A 23492-nucleotide genomic window follows, 5' to 3' on the forward strand; every position below is an offset into this window, starting at 1 on the left:
ATCACTCTCCTAGACCTAGCCCTCCTCCTATTTTCCCCCAAAACAATCCATCTATTTTTTTTGCATTTTTATTTGTTCTAATTAGTTATACATGACAGAAAAATGCATTCTATTCATTGTACACAAATGGAGCACAACTTTTCATTTCTCTGGTTGTACACAATGTAGAGTCGCACCATATGTGCAGTCATACATGTACCTAGGGTAATGATGTTCAATCCATCTATTTTTAACATGTCACTCTCCCTGTCACTTTGATTAACTAGTCCTCCACAAAGCAAAGATGGAAAGTAAAGCTTGAATACACTCCCTAAAGTAAATGCCAAAACGATGCAATAATATGTCAAAAAGAAATTAATGTTATAACAGTTGGGTGTTCTTGAGCAATGACTAGATTCCATTGGTAATTCTGGTAATTCTCTTCTTGAGAAGGGGTTTTAAAAAGGAATAAAGAATCTAAACAAAAACAGTATGGTATTGGTACCAAAATAGTCATGTAGACCAACGGTACAGAATAGAAGACATAGAGACCAACCCACATGAATACAGTTATCTAATACTAAACAAAGGTGCCAAAAAATATATTGGAGAAAGGATAGCCTCTTCAACAAATGGTGCTGGGAAAACTAGAAATTTATATGTAGCAAAATGAAATTAAACCTCTATGTCTCACCATGCACAAAACTCAACTCAAAGTGAATAAAAGACCTAGAAGAAAAAGTAGGCCCAAATCTTCATCATGTTGGATTAGGCCCCGACTTCCTTAACAAGATTCCTAAAATGCAAGAAATAAAATTAAGAATCAATAAGTAGGATGGATTCAAAATAAAAAGCTTCCTCTCAGCAAAAGAGACAATCGTTGAGGTGAAGAGAGAGCAAATTTATACTTACATACATCAGATAGAGCGCTAATCTTCAGGATATATAAAGAACTCAAAAAACTTAACACCAAAAAAGTAAAGAACCCAATCAATAAATGGGTTAAGGAACTGAACAGGCACTTCTCAGAATAAGATACACAAATGATCAACAAATATATGAAAAAATGTTCAACACCTTTAATAATTAGAGAAATGCAAATCAAAACTACTCTAAGATTTCATCTCACCCCAGTCAGAATGCAGTTTTCAAGAATACAAACAATAATAAGGGTTAAAGAGAATATGGGGAAAAATACACACTCATACATGGTTGGTGGGACTGCAAATTCGTGCAACCACTCTGGAAAGCAGTGTGGAGATTCATCAGAAAACTTGGAATGGAACCACTATTTGAACCAGCTTTCCCACTCCTCAGGTTATACCCAAAAGACTTAAAAATCAGCATTCCATAGTGACATACCACACCAATGTTTATAGCAGCTGAATTCAAGATAGATAAACTTTTGTACTGGTTGTACACCTACCTAGACGCCCATCAATAGATGAATAGATAGGGGCTGGGGATGTGGCTCAAGTGGTAGCACACTCGCCTGGCATGCGCGCAGCCCGGGTTCGATCCTCAGTACCACATACAAACAAAGATGTTGTGTCCACCGAAAACTGAAAAATAAATATTAAAAATTCTCTCTCTCTCTCTCTCTCTCTCTCTCTCTCTCTCTCTCTCTCTCTCTTCTCTCTCTCAAAAAAAGGAAGCACATTTAAAAAATAGATGAATAGATAAAGAAAATGTGGTATGTATACACAATGGAATATTACTCAACAATAAAAGAGAATAAATTGGATGGAGCTGGAGAATATTATGCTAAGCAAAGTAAGCCAATCCCCCAAAACTAAAGGTCGAATGTTTTCTCTCATTAGTGGATGCTGATGTATGATGAGGGGCAGGGGAAGAATGGAGGAACTTTGGATTTGGCAAAGGGGAGGATGGGTAGGGATTATGAGGATAGGAAAGATAGTGGAATGAGGCACATGTATGATTCCATGAATGGTGTGTCTCCATACCGTGTACAACCAGAGAATTGAAATGCTGCACTCCATTTGTATATGAGAAATTGAGATGCATTCTGCTGCCATGTACAACTAAGTAGAACAAATAAAAAAATATTTTTTAAAAATCTCGCATTTCCACTAGAATGTGAGCTAGTCTTAACAGTGATCACCATGTTCTATGCCTTTTGGAATCCCGCATCATTCTAACTACATAACTCTCATACTTCATGCAATAAGTGTTTAGGTTGTCAAATTTCTAAAATAAAAACTGAACATCAGTTTATTGAGTGATTATTATACCCTGACCCTGAACTAGGTATTTCAATGTTATATCATTCCATCTCAGCATTAATATTAGGTATTAGTAAAGATGTAGACTCAACTGCTATAACAAAGGTATCTCAAAATACCAGGTAGATTAAATAAGGTGTAAGTTTTCTTTCTTTCTTTTTCAAATAATGCTCTAGCTTATGATCCACCAAACAAGTCCAGGACGTGTTTTGGCTCAAGCATCCTTAACATGTAATTTCCATTGGATCCAACACAGCTGCTCTACCAGGGGGTACAGGAAAAGTGTCAGGGAGCACATCTGCATTTCCAGAAATACAACTCAAAAGTGGCAGAAAACAGAAAACATTTTTGTTCAATCCTATTTGCCAGAATTTAATCACATAGTTAAACCAATATGCAAGGAAGAGTGGGAAATGTAATTGCTAATTAGGTGGCCTTGTATCCATTTAATATTATCTATCTAAGGTTGTCAAACAAAGGAGAATAGATATTGATAGACAAGTCTCATAAGTAAATTCACACGCATGAATAAGTATCTTAACTCTTATTAAAGCTAGGAATAAGTTAAAGGAAGATGCTGGTTTCAGGCTCAGAAAAGTTCTTCCTTCTGTCAGTGTATTCAAAATTAAGTGGCTTCTGAAAAGCTACCTCAAGTTATAAGAGCTTGGTGTGCAGGTCAAAAAACAAAACCATAATTTCTTAATTTACAGTGGAAGAACATTCATATCAAAAGATCAGAATGTTTTTGTTCCCCATCGAGGCTCAGATTTTCCTGGTATTGGGAATCCACTAGTGTATACTGAACCTCTATCTGGGCCAGGTGCTGGGCTAGACATTTTCCACAAACAATCTAATTTGGTCTATGTGCCAAACTCAATTAAGTCAGGATCATTCAGACCACTCAGACCATCTTACAAGTAAGTAACTCAAAAGGAGAGGGATTTTGAAGCTGAGAAGCAGCCAGGTTGGTGTCTAAATCCAGGTCTATATAATACCAAAGTGAGTGCTTTTCCCATCACACCCTGCTGGTCATGTGAGAGGTTTTTGTGGTGAGCTTCAGGACATCCTTGGTGATATTTTTTACTGGCTGTACCTCTTGTCCACATATCTGTTACAGCACTTACTGTGGTAGACACATTCTTATTATTGAAGGCTGTCTTTTCCAGTCTCCTTCCATCTCCTGGTATTCTTGGATCCTGTCTTAGTCATTTGACAAAGTTGAGTGCAACACAGGGTCTGGTATTTGGTACATACTTAAACAAATGATGAAATGAGTTAATTAAAAATGTCCTCTTAACTTACAGTTAAAATCAGACCTGAAAATGAGTACCCCCAACTCTTCTCTTCAACACTTAGCCCCATCCCCGTTTTACCACATTAACATTTATTCCAAATCCTTGGTTTCCAACTTTTGTGCCAGACACAATAAAAAAAATATTTCCAACTGATTCCAAAACAACATGTTTCATGTACTGGAAAGGTCTTCCAGGGTTGAGTTTTTGCTTCCACCTAACCACAGTCCATCCTGTTGCTTCGTCCACTTATTCCCTGTTTTGTTTCATGCTCAGGAGCTCAGGAGAAAGTGATTTCCCATTTCCAGTTTACTATAAAAATAAACCCTCAAGATTCAGGGAAAGGGAAAGATTCCAGCTCCAGGCTGAGGTCATGATTTTGTTTAAAGAGACTTTACTAATCATCTTGAAGGTGTACAACACCCCTGCAATGATGCTGGTGGGGATTGGCCTCTTCCCCTGCTGTGGCCCTGGGGAGAAAGGAGCTCTTTAAAATCACTCGTTGTTTTCACTAGTGACACACATGATAGGATGTGTGGGTAGAACCCAATTAAGTCAACATATATTTTAGATGCATACTCTCTGCAAGATGGAATAGGAGGTGCAATGAACTGGAAGAAGAGATCTTTCCTGCAAGCCTTTCCTCATTTGAAAAATGATTGACACCCATCAACTTCAGATGAGGGTTTCTGTCGTTCCCCCCTCCAGGCATGATGCTAAGCCAATGTGAAGTTGCCATAAAAATTCCATGCAAGTTTTGTATTCATTTCACAGATATCCCAAGTTGTTTTAACATACACATACATCTCTTCTCTCAAATATTTAGTAAAACTGATACCTGGGAAAGAGGCCCCATATCAACCCTATAGCTTAGTAGGGCCCTGGCTGAAAAGTTTATATCCTTAATAAATCGAATTTATATGCTCTTCAATTCAATTATTTATTTATTTATATGTACCCATTCCCTACTGGGAGGAGCTCAGGGCTGAACAAAGTCTGAAATCTTTTCTAGATCCAAAATTCTTTTATGAGGAGTCAAAAATAAATAATATCAGAAACAATATGGCAGATATATTTGAATTGAAGAGCATATAAATTCAATTTACTTATTTCAAAACTCTAAATAAAATATTTCTGTGGACCAGATTCACCCACCAACTATCAGTTCTCAAACTGTATTTCCAGTATTTATATTTTTAGAAAAGTCCCCAATGGCCTCTCATGGTAAGACATTTGGAAACCCTGATGTAAAGTATGTACAGATTCTTTAAAAACTGCAAATCTGGTACTAATGTAAGACATTGCAGAGGGTATCATGATGTCTTTGCCATGTTGGATGGTTCAAATGAGATAATGGATATTGCTTGGTGCAACTCAGGAACTGAAGTTATCAGACCAGAAGGCATGGAGCCTGCTCAAATCTCTTCAGAGCCTCATCACAGGTGTGTTCTAGAACACTGTCCACCTGGAGGCCAGTACAACTAACATGTCAAAGATATTCTTGACCTCTTGCCTCTTCCCAGTAGCTCAGATCCCTGACTATGAGCTATTCTGGCACAGAAACAGCTGCGGCACCCAGAGGTTCTCTCTCTTTCTTCATCTACTCATTCTAGGACTTCTGTGTCCAAAGAAAGGGAGAGATCTTGGTCAAATCTTAAAAAGAGGGCCTATCAGGCTGGAGTTGTAGCTCAGCTGTAGAGTGCTTGCCTAGCATGAATGAGACCCTGGGTTCAATTCCCAACACTGTAAAAAAGAGGAGCAGGCTGTCCTTTTGGGCTCCTGGGTCTCTCCTGACCCAGCCCAGACACTAGGGTCCTATGTGTGGTGTTCTTTTTTCAAACTGGCATTCAAAAGACCCTTTCCTGAGCTTCTCCTGCCTTGCTTCCCTATCTCAGAACAAATGTATCTGTCAAGGGGGTCTGTTCTTTTGGAGTAATTTTGTGTAACAAACTGATATGATCAATAATGTTTAAGGCCCTAAATTACGAGCTTCATGAAAACAGATTCAAGTCATTCATGTCTATGCCCCTGTCCCTAGTTTCAGGTCTACATTTGTAAGGCCGAGGTGGGACTCAAAGCTACAAGTGAAAAAGTGTCGGGGTTTTAGAATGTTCTGGCATTCCCCTTTATTCAATCAATAAACATTTGTGTACTTATAATGTGTAAGGCATACTCTATAGGTCCGTGGGTTGTCCAACTTAGGAAACTTCAGCATCATCTAGAGGACTTCAGATGCACAAAGTTTTGAACTGAAGATCCTGGTTCAGGAGGTCTGGATGGGCCTGAGAGTGTGAATTTCTAACAAGTTCCCAGGGATGGCTGATGTTCTTGGTCTTAGGACCCCATACTTTGAGAACCACTGTACAGAGCCAAGTATCTGACCTCATAAGATGCTGCAGTATAGGGTGGTTACGCCAAAGAGATTAAAGGTGGAGACTTGATGTCATCTTTGCAGGTCATGGTGAAAGACACGCAGGGAACACAGAATCCCCCTTAAGCTGGTGTCTGTGCCTGCCGCCCCCAGAGTCAAGTTCGAACTACAAAGTCAGATGCGCTGCGCCCCTCCCGACGCAGGCAGCGGTGAAGGGTGAAGGAGAGGCGAAAAGAGGGGAGTCGTGGCACCTTCTCTGGGCTGGGGCCCTGCCTACCGCGGGAGGACGGAGCTTGGAAGGGTCCAGGGGCCAAAGGAGCGTTCCCCCACAGGCCGCTGCGGGAGAGCGGAGGAAGTCCCCCTCCGCGGCCCCGCCTGCGCCGGCGCTCCGCTAGCGGTCGGGGCGGTGCCGGCGGCAGCGGCGTGGGGCGGGCCGCGGCGACCCCCGGTCCCTCCCCTGGGCCGAACCGCGGCCGCGCTCGCGCCGCCCGGGCCGGGTAGTCGCAGTTGCCGCCGCCCGGCTGGCCGGGCCTCGCGGTGCGGAGACCCCGGCGGTGTCGCAGTGCCCGCGCGCCCGCCAGCCATGGCCCAGCCCGGCGAGGAGGCTCTGCCCGGTCCCGAGACGACTGTGCAGATCCGCGTCGCCATCCAGGAGGCCGAGGACGTGGAGGAGCTAGAAGACGAGGAGGAGGGGGCGGAGACGCGGAGCGCAGGGGACCTGGCCCGCTACCTCAGCCCCGGCTGGGGCAGTGCTAGCGAGGAGGAGCCGAGCCGCGGGCACAGGTAGGCGCGGGCCTGCCGAGGGGGACCTGGAGGCGAAAACGCGAGTCGGGGTAGCTGACAGCGCGCTGCTGCTCCACTGGTAGAGGGGTTGAGTCAGCCCCGCCAACGGGGAAGCGGCTCTGGGTTGTCCCACTGAGTCAGAACTGGCTTTTGGCGGCCGACTGTTCCCCACTCCGCAGCTTCTTAACCCGTTAAGGCTCCCGGAGCTGGCGGCGGGGATCAGAGGGGCCTGGACGTGGGGATGCTCTGGGATCCAGGAGGCGGACGTACATGGGCCAGCCTAGCCATCCCCTGTTCTGGAGGAGACGTCCCCTCCGTGTGGTCTCCCCAAAGACCCCTCCCCAAAGCTCTCCCAACAGCCTAGCCTTCACCCCTGAGGCTGGACCACCTCCCCTTGAGAGTGGTCCTTTGGGATCCTTCGTTGCCGTCATCGCCTTAGGGTGGGAGCAGGCCGGGCGCAGCTGACACTTGCTGATGGGACTTCAAGGAGCCGTGATTTCATAGTTGGAGAGACCTCTTGCCCTGATTTGAGGTTTCCCTGCTGTATCTATGCAACCCCTGCACCCGCTGCCCCCCACCCTGGGAATCCCCAGTTTCACATAGGCGTCCCTCCTGACTTCTCTGCCTGCAACATCATCTTGCTGCCTGGGACGGTGGGGGTGGGGTTCCTGGTTGATAGATGGCTTGGAGCTGGTATGGCATGGCACCTGTCTAACCTTGCCCCTGGGTCCTGAGCTTTGTCCTCAGCCAGATACCTTTGGCTGTGTCCACTAATGCCCAGGTCCTTCAGAACTGTGATTGTTTGGTCCTGCTGTTGAAAGGAGATACAGTATGGAGTATCCACAGGAATGACGAGGATAATAACAGAACTTGCAAATTCTAGGAAATGCCAAGAGGCATTTGTAAGAACCCTCTTTCCTCTGAGACTCTGAACAGGCTTTCAGCTGTTAAGGCTCTGCAGGATCATCCTTGGCAGGCATATTTACTTCACTGGGAATACTGAAGACTGGGTGTAAGGATACTGGGACCAGATCCATTCCCCAGTTAAAAGGGTCTGGACTTAGGAACCCAGAGATTCAGGGCAGACCAGAGGAGACAGCTAACGGAGGAGAAAAGTCCAGCCCCACCATTTAGGACAGGAAAACTGTACCACAGCATATGACACAGGAGATCTATCAGCACTTTATATACTAAAAAGCCTGATTCATGCAACTCTGTGCTTAGTACTGAGGGCATAAAAATGATGAAACTGCAGTAACTGACAACTCAGAGTCTTGAGAAGCAGCCACCTCATCACAGAACTTCAGAGGTCATGTAAAATAGCTCTCTGAGTGGTTTATCCTTCTGATGTTATTTTTCTCCTGCCTGTGGACAAATAAAGCTGCGCCTATCTTGGAGATTAAATTAGCCAGGATTAAAGCCCTGCTTATTTTCTGAGCTTTGAAAGATCCTCTATGGAGGTCTAGGAGAAATTGGTCCTCAAACATGGGTGGGCCTCTTGCCTCACCCCTCACACTCTCCCTCCAGAGCTGTCCTTTTTCTTTCCCAGCTCCATTGGCTTGAGGCTCATGAAGTGTTCAGTGTGAAGCAGTTCCTGCTGCCCACCAGCTTAGAGTTGACCCCAGAAAAATCTCTGGGGTTCCTGAGGGTAGTGGAGCTGACAGAACCCAGCAGGCAGACATCCAGGGCTTGAGGAGATGCAGCCAAAAACTGGATAAACGCTGTCCCCAGTTTGGACCCAGTCTGGTGTGTCAGCAGCCACCGCCCTGTGTGAAATGTTCTCTGCTCCCGGCGCCTACAGGAGAAAGCCCAGATTCCAAAATCTGCTTGTTCAAAATGTTGCACCCACCTACATGATCCCCTCAACCCGTGGCTTTCTTCCCGGCCTGTCTTGTTTCATGCTCTTGCAGTACCTCATTTGCTTCTAGTTCCCTGAACATGGGAGTCTGTTTCCTTGTCTGCGTGCCTCTGCTCTCCCACCTCTAGATCCTCTGATTGATTGATTTGTCAGTCGAACTTCCCTGCCTTCCCCCCAAAATCCCTCCCGAGCTGGGTTGTTTCTTCTCCTCAGTGTTGCTATAGTGTTCTATACATTTTAGACCTAACACTTGTAATTCCATAGTTCTGTCTCCTCCACAGGATGTGAGCTCTCTGAATCCAGGGATCATGCTTGCCTTTTTCTTACTATACCTTCAGTACTTAGCACAGCACCTGGCATGTAGTAGACACACAGTGAACTCTTGATGAATAAATGTGTGCTCTCTGTCATTAAACTCACTTCATCCTGATTGAAAACCATGTGTCTTCCTTCCCTTAGACAAGGCAGTTGTCTGTCCCACACCTCTTCATATCTAGACCCTAGCCTAACAGCTGGCTTATCCCAGGGAAACAAGGGATAAATGCACAATAAAAAAATCTTCATAACTTCTAAATGTTCATTAGTCTTCTCCCCCTGTCTCATTCATTTAAAAATATCTTTTACTTTAACTTTATTAACATAAAACTTTCAAATAAGGAAAATATGAAAGAATAGTACTCGAAAATTCATTTACCCACCATTTAAGTTTAACAGTTGTTATTATTTTGCCATATTTTGTGGGGAGGTGGTACTGGGGATTGAACTCAGGGGCACTCAATCACTCATCCCCAGCCCTATTTTGTATTTTATTTAGAGACAGGGTCTCACTAAGTTGCTTAGCACCTTGCTTTGGCTAAGGCTGGCTTTGAACTCACGATCCTCTTGCCTCAGCCTCCCAAGCCACTGGGATTATAGGCATGTGCCACTGTGCCCTGCTATTTTGCCATATTTTTGATGCATATATAATGTGTGTGGTTTCCCCTGAACCATTTGAAAGTACGTTGTACACAAGATTTATACCCTGAATATTTTGTTTTGTAATACTTCATAATGACATTCCCTGTAAAATCAATACACAATTATTCTAGCTAAGAAAATTAACAATAATTCCCTTATATAATCACTGAGATCATCTAATAGCCAAATTCCACATTTCAAGGATTCCCCCAGTTATCCCACAATTGTCTTTTACAGATGTTACTTTTTATCCTCAAGTTGGAACCCAGTCAATCCAGGTTGAGGCATTTGGCCATTATGTTGCTCTAGTATCTTTCAATCTAGAACATTCCAACCTCCCCCCCCCCCCCGCCCCAATGCTTTATTATTTTGGACAGAAGAGGACAGACGTCTTACTGAGTGTCTCACTTATTGGATTGGTCTGATTACAACCTCATAGTTTCATTGAACTTGCTCCTTTGTACCATGTATGTACTGCTTATAAACTGAAAGTTAGGGCTAAGCATTGGAGTCAATCCAGATGAAACATTCTGGCAACAATACTTCATAGGCCATGTGTGAAACTTCGCCTCAGGAGGTATCCCACCATTAGTGATGCTCAATTTGACTGTTTTGGTAAGGCAGTTTCTCCATTATACCGGTATGTTTTTTTCCCTTTGTAATTATGAATAATTTGTTAATTTGTCCATTTTGTTAGTTCCACGTATCAAACTTATTGATTTGTGTATGTTGAACCATCCCTCTATCCCAGAGATAAATCCCTCTTGATCATTGTAAACAATCCTTATATTTATCTATTCATAAAAAGACATAGTGGTCTTGCTATGTTACTCAGGTTGTTCTCAAACTCCTGAGCTTAATTGATCCTCCAGCCTCAGCCTCTTGAGTAGCTTAGACTATAGGCATTTGCCACCAAGACTGACAAATGATCCTTTTCATATGCTGTTAAGTTCAGTTTGCTATTCTTTTGCCAAAGTTTTTTGCATCTGTGTTCATCATAGGTAACTGTAAACTTCTTTTCTTGTAGTGCTCTTGTCTGGCTCTAATACAAGGGTAATACTGGCCTGGTAAAATGAGTTTGGAAAGATTCCCTCCTCTTCAATTCTTTGGAACTGCTTAAAAAGAACTGGTATTTGTTCTTGTTTGGTAGAATTTAGCAGTGAAGTCATCACATCCTGCTCTTTTCTTTGATGGGAGAGTTTTGATTACTGATTCAGTTTCCCTACTTGTTATTGATCTGTTTAAATTTTCAGTTTCTTTATAACTTGGTCATGGTAGGTTGCATGCTTCTAGCAACTTACCTGCATTTCTAAGTTACCTAGTCTTTTTTTGACTATTCTTTTACCCGTCACCTTCACCTGATGGTGTTAGCTTCCATTCATGATCCTCACCTGGGTCCATTGCTTCACTGGCAATTACTAATTGGTAATTTTCTAATTTTGCCATTCTTTGTAACTTGATTGGTTAACATTCTTATGTAAAAAAGAGAGTTGCCTCATAATCTGGATTGATCAAGGGTTAAGGAAAAAATAATTCTCCCTTAATTACCAATTTTTAAAGAGAGAGCAGTTGGTGTAACAATCACAACAAATACTTAAAATGAGAGGTCTCCCTCAAGTTTGAACTCACTTCCTTTCTCATGCATGGATTTTTATTTGCTTGCTTTTCAATAATGAGCTATGATCATTATTCTTTATGTTCAAAGTGTCTATAATGTAGCTCCGGGAGTCCCCTCACACTGTTTTTTAGTGTATCCCTTAGCAACATGTTCATTAGTCTTTGAGCACTTCCTTGCTTTGGGATACAAGATATTTCAGCATTGATTTTTTTTTTTTAAGAGAGAGGTGAGAGAGAGAGAGAATTTTTAATATTTATTTTTTAGTTTTTGGCAGACACAACATCTTTGTTTGTATGTGGTGCTGAGGATTGAACCTGGGCTGCACGCATGCCAGGTGAGCGCGCTACCCCTTGAGCCACATCCCCAGCCTTCAGCCTTGATTTTTATTTTCCTACTTCAAGCATGGAATCCAGCCATTTCTACAGAAATGCATAGTTTTTCAAATACTAGTGAGAAAGTGTTTAGGAACCAAGATCTGGAATAAAAGTGCTATAATTGCTTTTATGGTTTTTCAATGCAACAAGGATAAAAAATATTTGCTTTTGAAAGATAAATTTATATTTTTAATTCCTATTCAAATTAAACACTGCAGTGTTTTTGCTATTTTCTTATTTTATTGTTTACACTGATAATCTTGATTCCTAATGACATTAATGCATTTTCTTATTTTGCTCTGTCTTTATAATATGTCAAAATGAATCAAATTTATAATACTAAGCATTACTATGAATTATAAAACCCACTGAATACAACAGCTTTTCATTTAGCAAACACAATCATCTAGGTTTCCTCCTCTCTGAAATGTTTCAGGGACATTGCATGGGCTACATTTTACCTGCTCTGGGTCATGACAATAAAAGTTTCCATTTATTAATGCCAATTTATGCCAAATGTGAAACTAAGAGCTTTATAGACATCATCTCTACTCCCTACGACAAACCATTACTTAGTTTTGCAAAGGCATTCACCAGTTATACTCCTTTTCAGGACCTAGGGACTAGGTTGGAGCAGCATGGCTGAAGACATGGTTAGAAAGGAAGGTCATGATCTCCATAATCTCCATCACTTCCTGCTCTTTTCTTTGATGGGAGAACTTTCGGGCCACCCAAACAGAATGTGGACTCTGTTAGTGGCATCTAATGTGATTGTTCCTGTGATGCCTTTTCCAAAGTTGAGAACCTACCCTAAATGTTTTCAGCCTGTCTCACTGAAGAGCCTTATTTTTTTGGTTTTGGTTTTTGTGGTGCTGAGGATGAACCCAGAGCCTTGTACATGCTAGGCAAGTGCTCCATCACTGAAGTACACCTCCATTCCAGAACCTTTACCTTTTGAATCTGCCTTCTTGTTTTTATATTGCATTATCAACTTGATTGCTCTTTTGGACCATTTCTGATTTGTTATCTTATTCTAGAAGTGAGTCAAAAGAAACTTCACACAGATGGGTCTGAACCCTAGTGTTTTTCATAAATGATATTTCTCCTTTGTATTCAATATCCTTGTTGCTAACCATCATTTTCCTGTTCTTAGTGGCCAAATACTGTATTAGACCATATGATAGGATAGACATAAGTTCAAGAAATCTTTCCTAGGTCACAAGTCAGTGAGGATCTCATTATCCCACCATTTTCATTTGAATCAATCAACATACCCAGTTTAACATGAGATCTTTAGAGGTGTTATGCTACAAATCATTTTTGTTTTTCCAAATCATTTACAAATATAATGAATATTTTAGCACTGATCCATGGAACCCAGTTACCTGTTTTGAAATGTATCCTCTTCTATTCTTTGTGTCCATTTCTAGCAGACATATAGTAATAACAGGAAGATTTCAAAATCATTCCCATTATGTATTTTTTTAAAAAAAAGAAAAACCAATACTTAGGTATAAAGCTTTTTGAAGTCTTTTTGAAAACCTGTAAAGTACATATTTACCAGTAACCGTACTTCCTTCCTCCAAGAACCCTGGTAGGTATGATTTACTCCTACAACAACTATTTGTTTTATCTTGTTGATTCTTTTAAAATTCCTACTATGTGCAAGGCTCTGAAATGGTTGTAGAATGGAAGGAGGCAATATGAATCCTACCCTCAACTTAGGGTTCACGGTGCTAATAAGATATGCACCAAGTAGCCACGATACAACTATTCACAGAGGACAAGGCATTCACAGAGATGGGAACAACACACCAAGGCAGAGAGTCTGGGTAATTTGTGACACAGGGAACTGTGATCTTTCTAATTGCTTGGAGCAGAGGATCTGAAAGCAGATAGATGGAAAGTATGGAAGCTAGGTACAGCCAGATTCTAAAAGGATCTGAATATGAAGCTAAGGACTTTAGATTTCATCTACTAGATAATAGAAAACCTTTTATTATTAGTACTACTACTATTATTATTATTGTTAAAGTAAAGCAGTGAAGTAAACAGCTGTCCTTTAAAATATGTAACATGGCACATAATGGAGGCGGCTGTAGCCCAAAAATACAACACGAGAGGAGGTGGGAGGTGGGAAGTCAGAACTCTAGAAAGGCTCTGGTTGGGAAATATATGAAAGATGCAAGAATAAAAAGAGATGCACATATCTGAGAGGTGATTTAAATTCTTCCTTTAGAACCATTTCCCAGCCTCTCTGCCTGTCAATGAAAAGTAGCAGGCAACATATCATTTACTTTCAAGGAGGAGAAAAGAAAGAAGACTCTTTTCTAAAGGAATTGAATGTACTGATGTTAAGGTAAAACTGGTAGCTGGTAGCTGCAGAGTAAACCTTCTTTTAGGTAGAGGACCCCAACTGAATGAGTCCTTGCCTATTCACCATAAAGAGAAGCCTGCCACTTGGCATGCCCCACCCATGAAATACAGAGGGCCACCTAGAAAAACAAAATCAACAGGAGCATGAAACCACCCACCCTGTCAAGAAAAGGCGACCTGGACGTTCATTCTTCAAAATTAATAGCTGTGGAGCTTGACTCCCTTTCCTTACGGGGAGGCTGTATGTTGTGATTTTTCTGCCAAAGAATATAGTATAGAAAGAAAAGGAGTAATTTTGCTGTAGATAAAGTACATCAGACCGGTGACCAAGGTTACTACCCACTGTTACTAAGTTTGATTGATACTTTGTATTCTAATATGATGTAGCTGAGCATGGAACTTTACCTCTATGGTCCTTCTCCCCAAATCCTGTGACCCTAATCTAATCCTGACAAAAACATCATAGAAATCCCAATTGAGGGATATTCTAAAAATAGCTAATCAGTACTTTGCAATGCCTGCATGATCATCAAAAACAAGAAAAGTCAGAGAACTCACAGCCCGGGGAGCCCACGGAGACCTGACAACTAAATGTAATATATTATCCTGGATAGAATCTCATAAGTAAAAAATTAAAAATCTGAACAAAGTATAGACTTTGCCTAATAAGAATGTAGAATCATCAGTTCATTAATGGTAATAAACGTACCATACTAATGTAAGATGTTAGTGATAGGCAAGCCTAATGTGGGGTATATGGGAACCTATCTGTACTATTTTTATAGCTCTTTTGTAAATCTAAAAGTATTCTAAAATAATTTTTTGAAAATAGTGTATTGAAGATTTTAAATGCAGAAAAAAATGAATTGCTTACTAATCACATGATGGCTGTCAGTGGCATGAAAGTTAAATGGAAGAACTGACTCTGGAGGACACAGAGTTGATAGTGTTAGAAACAAACAAGTTTGAAAGATTCATGCTTCAATTAGTATCCTGAGAGAATTTAAGTCACTGCATGAACAAAAAAAGAACAAGGTGCTCTTAAAAGGGAATAATCCGAAGGCCAAAAAGAGTTCTTAGAGACTAAATAAATATTGAAATTTTAAAATTCATTAGGAAAAGTCAGAAGATAATACCATGAAATCTCTTAGCATGTAAATCAAAGACAAAGGCAAAGGTGGATAACACGAGAGAAGAGGTACATGTAAGAGATTAGTTCAGATGCAGTTAACTAATAGGACTTTAAGAAGAGAAATACAATTTTAGTAAATTATTTTTCCCAAGGGAAAAATAAAATGGATGAACTTTTAATTTTTAGTATCTGTAGACAAAACATGGAATATTAGAGAACAGAATGAAATATTATGAACCACAGCAAAATGAAATAAATGTACATCTGATTGAATTTGGAGGGTTGGACATGGAAGGAGTGGTAGAGGAAAAGCTAGGCCAATAGTATGTACATGTGTATGGTGAAGAATAATTGAAAAACAAAGATTGATGGAATAAGAAATCATGTTAAATGTATCATTTAAAACAAATAGAAGGCTCATGGAAGATTGAAAAATAAAAATTTAAAAATTAAAGAAGGGATTTGGGGACATAAGTGACCCCAAATTTTCATTTTGGACATCAGTGGAGAATAAGCCAGATAAAATAACTACAAACACATGGAGAATCCTGAGTCCAGCTGATAAGGATGTGAGTAGATCAGCAGGGTCAGGCTGGAGTGGCGATAATGAGGAGTGGAGAGTGTGAGGTGGACTCGGGGATATTGGTGTAATGATTGAGCTTACTACAAATGCCTCATTTGTCACAGCAAAAGTGACCCTCACACCAGTACATCCTACTCCCAAATAACAGCAGTCAGTGCTGTGTAAAAGCTCAACTCCCACAAGTAAGACGTGCCAGGAAGAAGGCAGTGTGCTCTCTCAGCCCCACTGGCGCCTCCGCTGGGGCCTCCCGGCTCTCCTCAGGTCTGCCATGTCTGCTTCCCTCACCAAAGGTAAGAAGAGGAGGTCTGTCCAGCCAGGCTTGTGCAGATCTCCCTGGGGCACACCTCCTCTGCCCACCTGTTCTATGCCTAGGACATCACCAAAGAGCTTGTTTATCACATTCAGGTGCCTCTTCTCCATCTTGGTCTTCTTGCCCTGCTACAGGATCTGGCACTGCTGACCACCTTCTTGATGCTCTCTGTCCTCCTGGGCTTAGGTGACTTGACTTTTATGATTCTTCTGCCAGTGTGTCTTTTGGTCGCCTCTTTCTCTTCTAATTTCTATGGTACATATTCCCCAAAGCATCTGCCCTTGACTCTACTTTGGGTCACATCCAAACTGGATTCTTCAGAGACAGTGAGCAGATGGCTACAGAGGAATAGATTATGTCCCCAGTGAGCTAAGAAACCAAGTTTCTCTTTATAACCAGTGGGGAGGATCTTGTTACAGGACCAAGTTACTCTGCCGCACTGTCTCCCAGCTACTGGATTTGAGGGTGGGCACCGTGAAGAGGGAAGAACAAGTAGTCTGTGTGAAAAGCATGTGGCCCATGGCAGAGCACACATGAATGTCAGGAGTGGGAGTTGTTATTATGATGATCCTCCACACTTGGTAAAAGCTTGATTTTTTTAGGTGTTTGGAGACAAAACCCAACCTTTTATGGCTACATGAGGAGTCTAGTTCACTCGGTGCCTCTGAGGAACCCAGTTAGGGCATAACCTAGTCCCGGTTCCTAGGGCCTCCATGACAAAGAGCCCCCAACTGGGTGGCCTAGAACAGCAGGCATGTGTTGTCTCGTGGTTCTGGACGTCCAGAGTCTGAAGCCAAGGTGTCTGTAGAGCTGTGCTTCCTCTCCAAAGTGCTGGGGAAGGGTCTGTTCCAAGCTTTCCCCCAGCTTCCAAGAGCAGCTTGTGCTGATGTTGGTTTCTGCTGCATTACCTCCACCTCTGCTCCACCTGCACGTGACATTCTCTGTGTGCGTCAGTGTCCATATCCGCCCTTTTAATAAGGACCCCAGTCGTACTGAATCAGGGGTCCATTCTACTCCACTATGACCTCGTCTCTACTGATTCCTTCTGCCTTGACCCCATCTCCAAATAAGATCCACTTCTGAGCTTCTGGGCTAGGACTTCACCTAGGAATGGCGGTGATGGGGCCCAGTTCCACCCCTAATTCAGTGTCTCCTTCTGGCCTCAGCAGCACCACTACGAGTGGGGGCGAGAACGAGCACGAGGACCTGGAGCAGGAGTGGAAGCCCCCAGATGAGGAGCTCATCAAGAAACTGGTGGATCAGATCGAATTCTACTTTTCTGATGAAAACCTGGAGAAAGACGCCTTCCTGCTGAAGCACGTGAGGAGGAACAAGTTGGGCTACGTGAGCGTCAAGCTGCTCACCTCCTTTAAGAAGGTGAGGTGGATCCTCGGAAGCCACTTCTGGGATCTCAAGGGTGCTGGGGGTTGTGGCAATCACTTTTTTTTTTTAGCCTCTCTAGAACCCTGTTGACTAGCCATTTTTTATTGACTCTGAGGCATTAGGAAAATGATGAACAGAATGGATTTAGGGTCATTATTAACAGTATACTTGCACACTATGAAAAGGGTCCTGGGTGTTGGGCCAAGTCTCAGCTGTCCAGTTATGAAACACTGGGACTTGTTCATAGTTGAGTGCCCAGGAGGTTGCTGCACCAGGACAGGGGGCACTTGAAGGCCTTAACAGATATCCAGAGCCTAGAATTACACAAAATCTAGGCTTTTCATTTCTCAAGTTGAATATAAAAAGGGAGAGAGTGAGCACCCAGAACCAGGGAGCTGAGCCTCTCCCAGACTCCAGTGTGACAGCAAGGTCCTCACCTATACCACAGAGAACTGCTGAAACTGAGCAGCAGACTGCTTGTCCCTGTTGTGCCTACTCCAGCATTTGGCCTCTGAACTCCCTGCTTCTTGGGGAGTTGACAGCCCAGTTGGAATAAGAACTCTGTTTCCCTTGGGGGAAGTGTATTTACTAGAACGGAAAAGAACCACACGGCCCATTGCATAATGGGCTGTGTAACAAGTGGGTCCCAGCCAAGTTGCCTGTGCGCTTTGTCAGAGAGCACTGGGGAGGAGCTTTGCTCCTTAGAGCCCTTCTCTGCCTCACCCACAAGTGTGCTATTCTCTCTCTCTCTCTCTCTCTCTCTCTCTCTCTCTCTCTATCTATCTATCTATCTCTATCTCTATCTCTATCTCTTCTTTATTCCTTTATCATTCTTTCTATTTGCTGAGTGCCATATTATGTATACAGGAGGTACAAGATGAATTTGGGGGCTGGGGCTGAGTGGTAGAACTCTTGCCTAGCATGTGTGAGGCACTGGGTTTGGTCCTCAGCACCACATAAAAATAAATGAATAAAATAAAAGCATCTGTCTATCGACAACTACAAAAATTTTTTTTTTAAAAAAAGATGAAGATGGTATCCTTTCTGCCCTTGAGAAGCTCACCATTCAATAAAGAAGAGAGACCTGTGGCATTTTACCACTGAACCCATTCTACAAAAGACTGAAGAAAGTATTGCTAGGAGTTAGTGGATCAGAGCAAGTAACCCTGCTTGGAGAATCGAGAACTCCCCCCAGGGGTGTGAGATTGGGATAGGGTCTTGGAGGATGAGCAGGAGTTTTCAGGGGACAGGAGAAGGGGAAAGGAATCGCATGTCCAGAGAACAGTGAGAAAGCTCGCCCATGAAAAATGTCTGCCAGGGATCCCCAAATGAAGCCTCCAGTAGAACTGCCCTGCACATTCCTTTGTGCTCCCCAGGGACCTCAAGAGCCAGCCTGTTTTTCTTTCCTTTTTAAGCTTCCACTTGTGGATCTATTCAGGAATGTTCTTCTCTGTTGAAAATCAGCTACAGAATACAGACAGATGCCCTAACACCCCTTAAATAAAAACGAACACCCTATTCATTCAAAGGGTTTCCTGCTAATCATAATGGGAAGCACGTGACAAAGGTTGTAAACATAAGAAAATTACAAAGTTTCTGAAAATCTTGTAGAGTTCTTCTAGAAATTGCACAAGGGTAGAAGCTGCCTGGTTCCTTTTCTAAGGTGGCACCTGGACACTCCTCGTAACAGGTCAGTACACAGGCCTAGGATGCTCAGACTCTAACAGAGCTTTCCTAGAGGACCGTGCTGCCCGCTCTGAGGCCTGTGGTTCTGCCAGAGCCTGCTTCTCCCTCCTTAGGATGTGGTCTTCCACAAACTTCTCAGCCCTCTGAGTAAGGCAGCATTTGCCTTCCCCCAAGTACTCCTTACTCAGACTTCAGGCTTAGGAGGCAGTAGCTTCTTCTCTCTGAAGGGTACCCTTCCTATCAGTTTTTTGAAAAGGTTCCACCATGTCTCACCCCAATAGAGCCATTGCCTGGCTTTCCCACAATGTCACCATGACCAGCAATCATCTTCTTCACACCTAAGCCTGCTTCTCCTTGGCCCATGTCACAGTGATCAGCCCACTGATTCTGTGTGTAGATGATTTGTGATTCCTACACCATAAGCCTGAGTCTGGCCATTTCCTCCAGAGGAACGTTGTAGAGTGGACAGTGCTCTCAGTCCAGAGCCTGTCCATTTTCAGGTTGTCCCATGGTCTCCCTGTCCCACCCAGTTAAGTGAGCCTTCCTTTCTTGATTTCCATGAAGTTTCTGCTGTAGGCTTAGGGGCATCTGGAGTTCCCGATTCCTTTGCAGAGCAGCTTCACTGGCCTGGCCTCAGAGGACTCTGATTTCGCCACTCTTGGCTCAGGTCACCTACCCCACCCACCTTCACTGTTTCTTTGGGATGATTCATTCTCCCTGGCTTTCCCTTCACCGGAAGTGGGCCTCTAGAAAATTACTATTTTACAATATAAATATAGCTTTCATAGACTGCAACATCAATATGCACAATTTCCATCAAGGGAGGGGGAGGGAGGGATTATTTCATCATTCTTTAAGAGGCTTAAGCTGGATTTAAGTCCCAGTTGAAGCAGTCCATGTCATTTTCCAGAGATATTGCAGAGAAATAGAGAAGATCTTTTGGAACCTTCTCTGTATCAAATGCAGAAGTACGACTTCAGAGAAGGGTTTGAATGTCACAATCTCCAAGTCCTATCAAAACAATAGCACCTAAAATTTGAAATAAAAACAGCACATGATTATTGAATATTCTCTGGGAGCAAGGCACTAGTCTAAATTTTAGATGTAATGGTGTGCATCTTTATGTGTAAATGTGTATTTTTATTCATTCAATCTTCATGACACCTGTATGGGGTAGACACTACCAACATTTCCAATTTACAGATGAGGAAGTTGAGGCACTAAGAGGCTGACTGTTGAGGTCTTGTTGCCAGTTGGAGGTGAGCCTTGGATCTATATATACGACAGCCTTGATCCAACCTACAGGTTTAACCTATACACTTGTGCAGAATTAAATATTTCCACTGTCATGGAGTGTCCTGTTGGACAGCTCTGAACTGTGCTGCCCTCCTCTGCAGATGTAGAAAGTGTTTCCATTCATCAGATATTTGAGTGCCCATGCAGTCAGGTATGAGTCTAGATATTAGTATTTCAGGCACGAGGGAGAGAAGGAAGGGAATTCAGTATACTCAAGTGTGGACAAGGACATTAGGTACCATTTCAGATTTGCTGTATGTTTTTTAGGTGAAGCATCTCACGCGGGACTGGAGAACCACAGCACACGCCTTGAAGTATTCAGTGACCCTTGAGTTGAATGAGGACCATCGGAAGGTGAGGAGGACCACCCCCGTCCCACTGTTTCCAAACGAGAACCTTCCCAGCAAGATGCTCCTGGTCTATGATCTACACTTATCCTCCAAGCTGTGGGCTCTGGCCACCCCCCAGAAGAATGGAAGAGTGCAGGAGAAGGTGATGGAAAATCTTCTCAAGCTCTTTGGGACTTTTGGAGTCATCTCATCAGTGAGGATCCTCAAACCTGGAAGAGAGCTGCCCCCTGATATCCGGAGGATCAGCAGCCGTTACAGCCAGGTGGGGACCCAAGAGTGCGCTATTGTGGAGTTTGAGGAGGTAGAAGCAGCTATCAAAGCCCACGAATTTATGATCACGGAATCTCAGGGGAAAGAAAACATGAAAGCTGTCCTGATCGGTATGAAACCACCCAAAAAGAAACCTTCCAAAGATAAGAACCATGATGAGGAGCCCTCTGCCAGCATCCACCTGAACAGGTCCCTGAACAAGAGGGTGGAGGAGCTTCAATACATGGGGGACGAGTCTTCTGCCAACAGCTCCTCTGACCCTGAGAGCAATCCCGCATCTCCTATGGCTGGCCGACGGCATGTGGTCACCAACAAGCTCAGCCCCTCTGGCCACCAGAATCTCTTTCTGAGCCCAAATGCCTCCCCGTGCTCAAGTCCTTGGAGCAGCCCCCTGGCCCAACGCAAAGGTGTTTCCAGAAAGTCCCCACTGGCTGAGGAAGGTAGGCTGCACGCGAGCACCAGCCCCGAGATCTTCCGCAAGTGCATGGATTACTCCTCTGACAGTAGCGTCACACCCTCTGGCAGCCCCTGGGTTCGGAGGCGCCGCCAAGCTGAGATGGGGACACAGGAAAAAAGTCCTGGGGCAAGTCCCCTGTTGTCTCGGAAGATGCAGACTGCAGATGGGTTACCTGTGGGGGTGCTGAGGCTGCCCAGGGGCCCTGACGACACCAGAGGATTTCATGGTGGACATGAGAGGAGCAGGGCCTGTGTATAAATGCCTTCTATTTTTAATACCAGCTCCATGGAAAACCGCCTGGGTTTTCAAGGTTCTGACAAATACCTGGCATGACATAGAATGGAATTCAGTCCTCTTTGCAAGATTTTTGTATACATGTAGACCTCTTAATTTATATATTTGTAAGGCATATAAATTGTCTGGTTCCCTATGGTTTTGAGATCATCTTCTAGTTCATATCCACCCATTTGTCCCAGCATGGCCATTATTTGGATAGTGCCTGGTGTGTGTGTGTGTGTGTGTGTGTGTGTGTGTGTGTGTGTGTGTGTGTAGTGGCTCTGAAAGGCTGTGGGACAGAGGGTGCCTGGAGAATGTCTAACAGGTCCCATTTTGGAGACTGTTTCCCCACCACCACCCTGCAGTGATGGAGCTGTCCTTGGTAGGCCATACTAGGGCTTCCTAAGAGCCAAGGTGAGTCTTGTTGTTTAATGGCAAATAGATAAACTTATAGCATGGTGTCTTGTAGGACCAAATGTATGTTCCCTGTCAAGTGAATAAATAATTAAATACCCACTGGAGTGTTGACTCTGAAGTCATAGATTGTTCCCATCTGAAAAGGCTGTGGGTGTTGTGCCATGAGGCCCTGAAAAGCTCAGCAGGGATACATGTTTTCAGAGTACCCCAGGGCAGCCCTGAGCTCTCCTCGGAGCTCCCGCAGGTGAGAGTTCTCTCATCACAGTGAATCTCACTGAGCAGGCAGCTTAGCACGTCATGATGTTTCTCTAGGTAGGGTCCTAAACCAGCAACAATGACATCACCTGGAACTTGTTAAAATGCAGATTCTCTGTCCTGCCCAAGCCTTCTGAACAAGACACTCTGGGACAAGAACCTGGAATGTGGGTTTTGACAAGACTCCAGGTGATTCTGTTATATGCTAGAGTGAGGACCATTGGTGTAGACCAAGGCTGTGGGTCTGGAGTTGTCAGTTTGACTCTATTTGTGATCTTGGGAATGTACTAACCCCTTGAGCCTCCTCATTTCCCTGGGAAGTGCTTCGTCAGGATGCCTATCTCTGGAATGCAGTTGGCCCTCTGTAACTGCAGCCTTTCCCTTCTCACATGGGTTAATGTCCATTATCATCTGGGAGTAGCAGAAAGAGCACTGGCCTCAATTCCAGTGTTGACTTCCCACCTACTATTTTAGGGTTTTAATAGAACTTGTGGATAAGTATTGGACAGTAATTATTTGCCTGGGACTATACTAAGAACTTTCCATGCATGATCTAATTTAGTCCTCCCAACAGCCACATGACAAAGGTCCAGGTATTATCTCTCTCTTTTATATGCAAAGAAACAGACTTCATGTGGGTAACCAACTCAGTGGAGTTAGCTGGGCTCTGGAGCTCACACTCAGCCACCAGATGGTTCTCGACATTGGGAGTCTCGCCATCCAAATTCACAAGTTGCAAACCAAAGGTGCTAAGATTTGCTGAGGGCCCTCCCATGTCGTGCTAGGCATTTTGTTAGACCTCATACAGGATTTATATCAGTTTTACACAGGAAGCTGCCGAGAAAGGATAACGCTCACTTCAAACAATTGGGAAAATGGAAGAAGCCATTGAATATAAAGACGTACATTTTAAATTATACAGTTCTGTATCAAGAGCAGGCAATTATTATTTGGTTAATAGGATGATACGTCCCTTAAGGGTCAGAAGAATTCCTGCCAACTGGTAAGTGCCTCCAGGAGTTTTTAAGATTTTCCCTTTCCACTACTACCTGCTGTAGCCTGCAGTGAGTGGCAGCCCCCTCCAGCCTCCTCCCTGTGTCTCACCCCCTACCTCTGTTCCCACTGTCCCTGCCTGATCCACCAGCTGCTCCAGGACCACCAGGCCATCTGGGCTTCCCAGTGCTTCCCAGAGTGGTCTCATCCATGCTGTTCCACCCTTTTCTGTT

The 23492-nt window shown here is 43.4% G+C and overlaps 1 protein-coding gene across 2 annotated transcripts; it reads left to right on the forward strand.

Moving 5' to 3' along the window:
- The first annotated feature begins 6336 nt into the window (after positions 1–6336).
- On the forward strand, positions 6337–22110 carry Larp6 (La ribonucleoprotein 6, translational regulator). Of its 2 annotated transcripts, none has more exons than XM_005316948.4 (3): positions 6337–6668; positions 17043–17253; positions 20509–22110. In XM_005316948.4, exons 1-3 carry the CDS (start codon positions 6469–6471, stop codon positions 21574–21576), a joined length of 1479 nt encoding a protein of 492 aa, XP_005317005.2. In that variant the 5' UTR covers positions 6337–6468; the 3' UTR covers positions 21577–22110. The 2 variants fall into 2 exon arrangements, with proteins under 2 accessions (XP_005317005.2, XP_077905489.1); XM_078049363.1 differs by having other exon boundaries at positions 17046–17253.
- Positions 22111–23492: the final 1382 nt, after the last annotated feature.

This window comes from Ictidomys tridecemlineatus, chromosome 5 (assembly GCF_052094955.1).
Source record: "Ictidomys tridecemlineatus isolate mIctTri1 chromosome 5, mIctTri1.hap1, whole genome shotgun sequence".
Classification (NCBI taxonomy): domain Eukaryota; kingdom Metazoa; phylum Chordata; class Mammalia; order Rodentia; family Sciuridae; genus Ictidomys; species Ictidomys tridecemlineatus.

Bases quoted from the DNA above. Each gene is read 5' to 3' on its own strand.
- Larp6 (XM_005316948.4), top strand. From the start codon at position 6,469: ATGGCCCAGCCCGGCGAGGAGGCTCTGCCCGGTCCCGAGACGACTGTG. The intron at 6,669-17,042 runs GTAGGCGCGGGC...TTCTGGCCTCAG, and splicing joins GAGCCGAGCCGCGGGCACAG to CAGCACCACTACGAGTGGGG. The intron at 17,254-20,508 runs GTGAGGTGGATC...TATGTTTTTTAG, and splicing joins TGCTCACCTCCTTTAAGAAG to GTGAAGCATCTCACGCGGGA.